Raw genomic sequence first — 9,811 nt, forward strand, 5'->3', positions numbered from 1 at the left:
GAGCTGTGCTGTATATGTATTCAAAGTGATGTATCAGGCTTAATTGGTTTAGGGTAGTAACCACCGCAATAAGCAAGCTACCCCCACTCTTGTTTACCCAGATTGTGAAGTTCAGTCCTTGTTGGTTGTTATCTGAATGCAAATCCCCTTTTCCACATTTCCCCTTGCCATTGAATAAGAGAGCAATGTTGGAGTTGCGAAGTCTTATTGAGTAAGGGTAGTAATCATCAGGTAGTAGCCTCCATTCCAGTCCTCCACCCCCATGGCTCTTCTCTTCATTCCTATCCTCTAGCCTTTATGGATCCACAGTGTTTATCCCATGCCCCTTTGAAATCCTTCACAGTTTTATATCTTTTAGTTGTTAGTTTCATGGAGTGGCCCTTGTTTAGTACTATTTGAGAGGGTAAATAACTATTCTTTATTTACCTGTTCCACTCTGCTCATGATGTTACAAACTTCTATCATGTCCCCTCTCAGCCATCTCTTTTCCTCTCATCATAGGAGAGATGTTCCATCCCCTTTATTATTTTTCTCACCCTCCTCTGCAGCTTTTCTAGTTCTATCTCTTTTTGAGATGGGGCAACCAGACCTACACCCAGTACTCATGGTGCAGTCACACACTGCATCAATATGAGGCAATATGATATTTTCTGTTTTACTCTTAATTCCTTTTCTATTTGCTTTTTGACCAGCACTACCATCACGCAAGGAGCTAAGGATTTCAATGAAATATATACAATGACTCCAACAAATCTTTGTACTGAGTGATGGCTCCTAATATGGAACCCAGCATTATGTATCTATAGTTGGGATTATTTTTCCCTGGGTATATCACACTACAATTTTTAATCTGCCATTCATTAGTCTTACAAGATCCTTCTGCAATTCCTTACAATTCCCTGCTCCAACGTTTCAGATTTCTTTGCCTCCTCAGGGAATCTCTATGTAATCTGTGCTTGGTGGGTGGGTTCCAAATCCATCCCTGGTTACTGGGTTCTTACAGGAATATGGTCCAGCAAATATTGAAATGGAGGGAGCTCAAGGTGTAACCTACACTGGATAGAGCTGACCAAACCCCTCTGTGGTGGAATATATTCCTGGAGAGCATAGACGTTGGCTTTCATACTGGGAAAACTGCTATTTATAGACCAAAATGACAATAATGCAGATGGTTCCAACACTATGTTTATTGACAAGGGCACCAGAAAGTACCGAATCCACATCCACAGGAAAGTTAGCAATGCATTTGGCACATTTAATAATTTGACAAAAACACAATGAAAGAAAAAGCTTTTATCACTGTCCTTGATATTGAAACCACAGTCAACGAAATAGAACAAAATCCAAAATGGCTCACAAATTCCACAATTCAAACAGACTGCTCTTTATTAAATATGTATTAGATCATCTATATTTAAATGCTATACCATTTAATTTCCATGTAATAAACCATCTTGTACAGTTATGAAATTGCTTAACACTACCTTTCCCTCAATTAATACAACACAAACATTAAACAATACCAATACAGAACCCTCATAATACAGCCCCCAAAATCACGACTAACATAAAACAAAAGACAAGATGAGAGCTGTCACACTGCTGGGTTTGAGTAAGAGGAAAAGACGCGATTTGAGAGCGGCTGTTCCCTGATGCAGGCAGCAAGTGCTGCCGAAACGCTGCAACATTGGGTGCCTTTTGAGATTATACTCGCCGTCCTTTTCCCAGCAGAATTTTCTAAGCACGGGATTTCCCATTTTTAGAGAAACAGAGTGGTGTTGCTGTTGAACAGCTTAAAAGGGAGTGGAGTGCCTGAGCCAAACTATATGAAGGCATTGGTTTCTGCTACATGAGACATCGTTGTCCCTCTGAAAAGACTGTGCATTTTAGGAAGAATGGAAGAGTCCATGAACTAGTTAGAAGCAGGAGGTGCGGATTGTGAAGTGTGCCGGAGATGCAATGTGAAATCTGTGAAACTTAACGGACATGCAATGGACTCTCATACAAATATTGAATTTGATAATCATGCAATAGTTTATTTTGGCACTTTTTCCAAATATTTGGATTATAAAGATCTTTTTGAAGTACACTCAGCCATCTTTTCATTTTGGAAATAGCAACCAGCAAAGGTGGACTGTAGCAGTACGCCAGGCTATTAGTAGCATTTTGAACTGAATACCAACCTTTTTTGCTACACCGTTCAGTCTATTTTTTTTTTTTTGCAATTACCTTTTAAAAAACAAACACATTGAACTGTGTTTTTTTGGACTTTGGGATTTTGTTTTGTCTTTTGTTTTATGTTAGTCGTTTTGTGGCGACATGTGATTTTGGGGGTATGTATCATGAGGGTTCATATATCCCTTGGGACCAGTGGCGAAAGACTGCTTGTTCTGCTGCTGGGCCTTTGGGCTCATACAAAGAAGGTTTTCAAAGATCTGTTGGGATTGTTAACATGTTCTAGAGTTTTCAATGTTTCTTTGGCTATCCAGTTCAAGGGTATCCATCCCAGGGGTTTAGTTCGCCCTATTGTTAAGTCACCTTTGCTTGGGTACAAGTCAATACTGAGGGACTGCAGGTGGCACTCTCAGATATATAGCAGTAGGGATGTGAATCGTTTTTCAACGATTAAAATTATCGTCCGATAATGTTTATATCGTCTTAAATCGTTATAGAACACGATACAATAGAAATTCTAACGATTTATCGTTAAAAATCGTTAAATCGTGTTAGTGCACACTAACTCGAGTTAGTGCGCACTAACTCCCCGTTAGTGCGCACTAACTCGATTTAGTGCGCACTAACTGAAAATGATACAAATAAACACTTTCCAGGTCACTGAAGGTCAGTTAGGAATGAATATGTGTTCCTATTGGCTGGCTGCCCTCTTATCTATTGATATTACCAAGGTTACCACTGAGGTGATGGTTGGGGGGATGGGAAATGGAACTGGAAACTAACGAACACCAACAGAAAATGAAACAAAGTGTTCACACTTCCCAGGTCAGTAAAGGTCACTTAGGAATGAATATGTATGTATGTATTCCTATTGGCTGGCTGTGCTCTTATCTATTGATGTTACCAATATGGTTGGGGGGATGTGAAATGGAAACAGTTGGAAGCTTGACAAAAAAAGTAATGTAATGATCAGCACTCACGTGACTAGAACTTGTTTGTTTATTATTTTTGTTAGCAGGCACCTGAAATGCTAGTGCATGTTGAATTTGCCAATCACTGTGCATTTTAGAAAGGTGGTCCTGGCTGGAACTGTACACAGTTCAAATATATGTAATTGATTGTTGGTAAGTGTATTTTTTAAGTAGCCACACTGGCACCAGTATGTTTACTTTTCCTCCTACTTAACTCACTAGCTCAGCTTTGTAAGAAGGGCTTCTCTGCTTGTGTGTTGTTTTTGTTTGGTGTGAGGAGAGCAGAAACATCAGATCTTTATTCAATCTACTACAGTCATCTCTTACAGTGCCCTATCCCTATTAATACCAGGAGTGTTGTGATCTTCCTGCACACAGTGCCCTAACCCTGATACCAGTCTGAGACAGCTCCCTCCCTGCATTACTAGTGAGAGGCTGGCTTCACAGACAGGGGGGAGCTGCCTGACCCTCACTCCTGACTTCCCCCATGTCCCAGCTAGTGAATGGTGTGTGGGTGAGGGGGGGGGGAGGATGGTGAAGTCTGAGACAGCTCCCTCCCTGCATTACTAGTGAGAGGCTGGCTTCACAGACAGGGGGGAGCTGCCTGACCCTCACTCCTGACTTCCCCCATGTCCCAGCTAGTGAATGGTGTGTGGGTGAGGGGGGGGGGGAGGATGGTGAAGTCTGAGACAGCTCCCTCCCTGCATTACTAGTGAGAGGCTGGCTTCACAGACAGGGGGGAGCTGCCTGACCCTCACTCCTGACTTCCCCCATGTCCCAGCTAGTGAATGGTGTGTGGGTGAGGGGGGGGGGGAGGATGGTGAAGTCTGAGACAGCTCCCTCCCTGCATTACTAGTGAGAGGCTGGCTTCACAGACAGGGGGGAGCTGCCTGACCCTCACTCCTGACTTCCCCCATGTCCCAGCTAGTGAATGGTGTGTGGGTGAGGGTGGGGGGAGAGGATGGTGAAGTCTGAGACAGCTCCCTCCCTGCATTACTAGTGAGAGGCTGGCTTCACAGACAGGGGGGAGCTGCCTGACCCTCACTCCTGACTTCCCCCATGTCCCAGCTAGTGAATGGTGTGTGGGTGAGGGGGGGGGGAGGATGGTGAAGTCTGAGACAGCTCCCTCCCTGCATTACTAGTGAGAGGCTGGCTTCACAGACAGGGGGGAGCTGCCTGACCCTCACTCCTGACTTCCCCCATGTCCCAGCTAGTGAATGGTGTGTGGGTGAGGGGGGGGGGAGAGGATGGTGAAGTCTGAGACAGCTCCCTCCCTGCATTACTAGTGAGAGGCTGGCTTCACAGACAGGGGGGAGCTGCCTGACCCTCACTCCTGACTTCCCCCATGTCCCAGCTAGTGAATGGTGTGTGGGTGAGGGGGGGGGGAGAGGATGGTGAAGTCTGAGACAGCTCCCTCCCTGCATTACTAGTGAGAGGCTGGCTTCACAGACAGGGGGGAGCTGCCTGACCCTCACTCCTGACTTCCCCCATGTCCCAGCTAGTGAATGGTGTGTGGGTGAGGGGGGGGGGGGGGGGGGGAGGATGGTGAAGTCTGAGACAGCTCCCTCCCTGCATTACTAGTGAGAGGCTGGCTTCACAGACAGGGGGGAGCTGCCTGACCCTCACTCCTGACTTCCCCCATGTCCCAGCTAGTGAATGGTGTGTGGGTGAGGGGGGGAGAGGATGGTGAAGTCTGAGACAGCTCCCTCCCTGCATTACTAGTGAGAGGCTGGCTTCGCAGACAGGGGGGAGCTGCCTGACCCTCACTCCTGACTTCCCCCATGTCCCAGCTAGTGAATGGTGTGTGGGTGAGGGGGGGGGGGGAGGATGGTGAAGTCTGAGACAGCTCCCTCCCTGCATTACTAGTGAGAGGCTGGCTTCGCAGACAGGGGGGAGCTGCCTGACCCTCACTCCTGACTTCCCCCATGTCCCAGCTAGTGAATGGTGTGTGGGTGAGGGGGGGGGGGGGGGAGGATGGTGAAGTCTGAGACAGCTCCCTCCCTGCATTACTAGTGAGAGGCTGGCTTCACAGACAGGGGGGAGCTGCCTGACCCTCACTCCTGACTTCCCCCATGTCCCAGCTAGTGAATGGTGTGTGGGTGAGGGGGGGGGGGGGGGAGGATGGTGAAGTCTGAGACAGCTCCCTCCCTGCATTACTAGTGAGAGGCTGGCTTCACAGACAGGGGGGAGCTGCCTGACCCTCACTCCTGACTTCCCCCATGTCCCAGCTAGTGAATGGTGTGTGGGTGAGGGGGGGAGAGGATGGTGAAGTCTGAGACAGCTCCCTCCCTGCATTACTAGTGAGAGGCTGGCTTCGCAGACAGGGGGGAGCTGCCTGACCCTCACTCCTGACTTCCCCCATGTCCCAGCTAGTGAATGGTGTGTGGGTGAGGGGGGGGGGGGGGGAGGATGGTGAAGTCTGAGACAGCTCCCTCCCTGCATTACTAGTGAGAGGCTGGCTTCACAGACAGGGGGGAGCTGCCTGACCCTCACTCCTGACTTCCCCCATGTCCCAGCTAGTGAATGGTGTGTGGGGGAGGGGGGGGGGGAGGATGGTGAAGTCTGAGACAGCTCCCTCCCTGCATTACTAGTGAGAGGCTGGCTTCACAGACAGGGGGGAGCTGCCTGTCCCTCACTCCTGACTTCCCCCATGTCCCAGCTAGTGAATGGTGTGTGGGTGAGGGGGGGGGGTGGATGGTGAAGTCTGAGACAGCTCCCTCCCTGCATTACTAGTGAGAGGCTGGCTTCACAGACAGGGGGGAGCTGCCTGACCCTCACTCCTGACTTCCCCCATGTCCCAGCTAGTGAATGGTGTGTGGGTGAGGGGGGGGGGGAGGATGGTGAAGTCTGAGACAGCTCCCTCCCTGCATTACTAGTGAGAGGCTGGCTTCCAAGACAGGGGGGAGCTGCCTGACCCTCACTCCTGACTTCCCCCATGTCCCAGCTAGTGAATGGTGTGTGGGTGAGGGGGGGGGGGGGAGGATGGTGAAGTCTGAGACAGCTCCCTCCCTGCATTACTAGTGAGAGGCTGGCTTCACAGACAGGGGGGAGCTGCCTGACCCTCACTCCTGACTTCCCCCATGTCCCAGCTAGTGAATGGTGTGTGGGTGAGGGGGGGGGGGGAGGATGGTGAAGTCTGAGACAGCTCCCTCCCTGCATTACTAGTGAGAGGCTGGCTTCACAGACAGGGGGGAGCTGCCTGTCCCTCACTCCTGACTTCCCCCATGTCCCAGCTAGTGAATGGTGTGTGGGTGAGGGGGGGGGGTGGATGGCGAAGTCTGAGACAGCTCCCTCCCTGCATTACTAGTGAGAGGCTGGCTTCACAGACAGGGGGGAGCTGCCTGACCCTCACTCCTGACTTCCCCCATGTCCCAGCTAGTGAATGGTGTGTGGGTAAGGGGGGGGGGGGGAGGATGGTGAAGTCTGAGACAGCTCCCTCCCTGCATTACTAGTGAGAGGCTGGCTTCACAGACAGGGGGGAGCTGCCTGACCCTCACTACTCCGGGGTATTGTGATCTTCCTGCACACAGTGCCCTATCCCTGATACCAGGGGTGTTGTGATCTTCCTGCATGCAGTGCCCTATCCCTATTAATACCAGGAGTGTTGTGATCTTCCTGCATGCAGTGCCCTATCCCTATTAATACCAGGAGTGTTGTGATCTTCCTGCACGCAGTGCCCTATCCCTGATATCGGGATGTGTGCAAGAAGATCACAACACCCCCGGTATCAGGAATAGGGCACTGTGTGCAGGAAGATCACAACACCCCCAGTATCAGGAATAGGGCACTGTGTGCAGGAAGATCACAACACCCCTGGTATTAGGGATAGGGCACTGTGTGCAGGAAGATCACAACACTCCTGGTATTAATAGGGATAGGGCACTGTGTGCAGGAAGATCACAATACCCCTGGTATCAGGGTTAGGGCACAAGTTCTAGTCACATTGACTGATCACATTACTTGTTTTGTCAAGCTACCAACTGTTTCCATTTCCCATCCCCCATATACTGTCAGTAGGAAACTTGGTAACATGAATAAATAAGAGGGCAGCCAATAGGAATACATATTCATTCCTAAACTGACCTTAACTGACCTGAAAAGTGTCAAATTGTATCATTTTCAGTTAGTGCGCACTAACTCCCAGTTAGTGCGCACTAACTCCCGTTAGTGCGCACTAACTCGAGTTAGTGCGCACTAATCGGAAAAAACGATTTTTAACGATTTTTTAACTAAAAAATCGTGCCTAAGACGATTTTCTTGCCCTGCCACACGATTTCTATCGTTAAGACGATATGGAAAACGATTCACATCCCTATATAGCAGTGCCCAAAGTTTTGTTCTCTGCCTCCATCTGCTGGTAGGGATTAATAAAGCCCACTGGTCTGTACTGATCTGGGTATTTTCAGGAACCTGATTTTTAGAGCTGTGATACTTCCTGTTGTTGCATCCGGTAGCAGATGGCTGTGACCATTCTACCTTACCTCTTTTTCTCCTCTTTCACTCTCCTTGGGCAAGATGGCTGCCTCCGGTGCCGAGTACCTCCGGGTATATCTAGTCTCCGCTTCCGCTACCACCTTGAGTTAGCAAAGACTTCGGTTTAGCTACTCTGACCGCTCTAAGCTGCACGCTTAGACGCCGCTTTCACTCCAAGGGCCTCGCTCCTGTAGAAACTCTAGACACCCGCTCCTTGGGGGTCTCTTGCTTCCAACTACCCTTCGGGGGTGTTTCTCTCTCTCTTCTGCATTTCAGGATATCGGACTATTGGGTACTCGCTCCTCAAGGGCCTATCTGCCATTATATCCTGCACCACGGACCTTCAGTCCCACCATTCCACCACCAGGAAGACGCCATCATTCCTGTGAGTACCTCTACGATCCAGTGCTCCAGCTCTACCCACCAGCCGTGGTGTTACTCGCACTGCGGGCTCCCGCCTATCGTGAACATCTGGGTGAGACTATACATCTGAGCCTGTTGAACTTACTGGCACTTCATGGATCAGTGCCTTACCTTCCTGCTTCCACCATCTATCTACAGCAGTACAATAAATATCCATATTGTGTCTGCTATCTGAGTTCAGCCTATCGCAGTGGTTCCCCACGGGGCTCCTCCCTGTGGGCAGAGTCATCTCCATTGCGAACAAGGGTCCACAATACCACAAACACAACAGATTGCTAACTCCATGGACTCGGCTCAGCTTGCAGCCCTGCAGGCCATCCCTGGCCTAGCCCAGCAGATCACGGAACAACAAAAGTCTTTGGAGAGCCTAGCTACTGCCTTCAAATCAGTTACACGCTCAACTGAACTCTTGTGAAGGAATTGCTGTCACCAGTGGTAACCCTTAAGACCACTGTATCTTTATCCACACCTACCCACTTTATGGGTGAAGCCAAGATGTGCAGCGGGTTTGTTAATCAATGCAGCATGCATTTTTCATTACAGCCTACTCTCTTTCCCACTGAAGCTTCAAAGACCACCTACATCCTGTCGTTCCTAGAAGGATGAGCTATGTCTACAGGTCTACTCCCTTACTGCAGAAGAATTTTACCTCAAGTTGGCAGCAGTGCGGGTCTCCATACAAAATCTGAAAACAGTACAAGTGCATAGACAGGGCTCCATTTAGCCTTGCACTCATTCTCTGGATTTATAATCTGCACTTCCTAACACACATAGCAGATTGCAACAAATAAAATTAGTTACAAAGAACAATAATGAGACTGTGGGAATACAACTGCAGATTACAAAAGTTTCTGAGAGCAATAATGTGTGTGGTGGGAAGAACCTACATTAAGTATTTAGAGAGCAATAATGCACTGTGGAAATACAAAAACAAATCTTATATTACATAATTACACAGAAGTAGGCCTACAAGGCAACATGGGAACAGGAGGCATTATGGGTGCATATCAGTGACAGAGTGGCTGGGGCTGGGGGGGGGGGGGGGGGGGGGGCAGCCTATAGGCTAGAAGTAGCAGAAAGAACCAGGTCTCGAGGTATTTCCTTAAACTCCCCTCCCCAGCTCAGCAAATAAAAGGTTGTCTGCACTAAGTACTTAAGACAATATGCCTCCATGACATTCCATTGAAAGATATGATTACAGGTAAGTGATTTATAGTCATAACCTTGCCTGAATGCTCCTCCATGCTGGTCACACTTATTTGGGACATGACATAAATCAGATCTCTTAACTTTCTCCCTCTCTCAGGTGGAACAGATGTTCACGATGACTCCCATTGATGTGGCAGGGAACATTGATTACAAATCTCTCTGCTATATCATCACCCATGGAGACGAGAAGGAGGATTAAAGACACATCAGAGAAATGGAAAATGAAGTTCTAATGGAAAATAAAGGCAGAAATCTAAAGTGTGATATGTTTAAATGTGACACTTCTATAATACATTAGTAGATATTAGGCAAAGGTCAGAAGTGGAGAATAATTCCATCACCAATCCTCCACAGGGCTCAGAATTTTGATAAGAATTATAAAGGGACAAGGGCGACAGCTGCAGAGGAGAACGGCTGGATTAATTTTCCCACACTTGCTCTTTTGTAATATTTCCTGAATTTTTCGGGCAGGTACTTCCTCCTTTCTTTTCCAGCTCAACTGGAATTACTGCTGGGATCCTGGCGTTACTAGTCTTAATTCACAGCCACCTGGGGAGTCA

General features: G+C 48.4%; 1 protein-coding gene across 1 annotated transcript in view; it reads left to right on the forward strand.

The window, feature by feature from the left end:
- Positions 1 to 9,515, forward strand: part of MYL7 (myosin light chain 7) — a 33,630-nt gene extending 24,115 nt beyond the window's left edge. Inside the window, exon 7 of the mRNA XM_029604200.1 lies at positions 9,349 to 9,515. Within this exon, the coding sequence (XP_029460060.1) occupies positions 9,349 to 9,450 (102 nt within the window). The 3' untranslated portion in view covers positions 9,451 to 9,515. The remainder of the gene's footprint in view (positions 1 to 9,348) is intronic.
- The last annotated feature ends 296 nt before the right edge of the window (positions 9,516 to 9,811 follow it).

This window comes from Rhinatrema bivittatum, chromosome 5 (assembly GCF_901001135.1).
Source record: "Rhinatrema bivittatum chromosome 5, aRhiBiv1.1, whole genome shotgun sequence".
NCBI lineage: Eukaryota > Metazoa > Chordata > Amphibia > Gymnophiona > Rhinatrematidae > Rhinatrema > Rhinatrema bivittatum.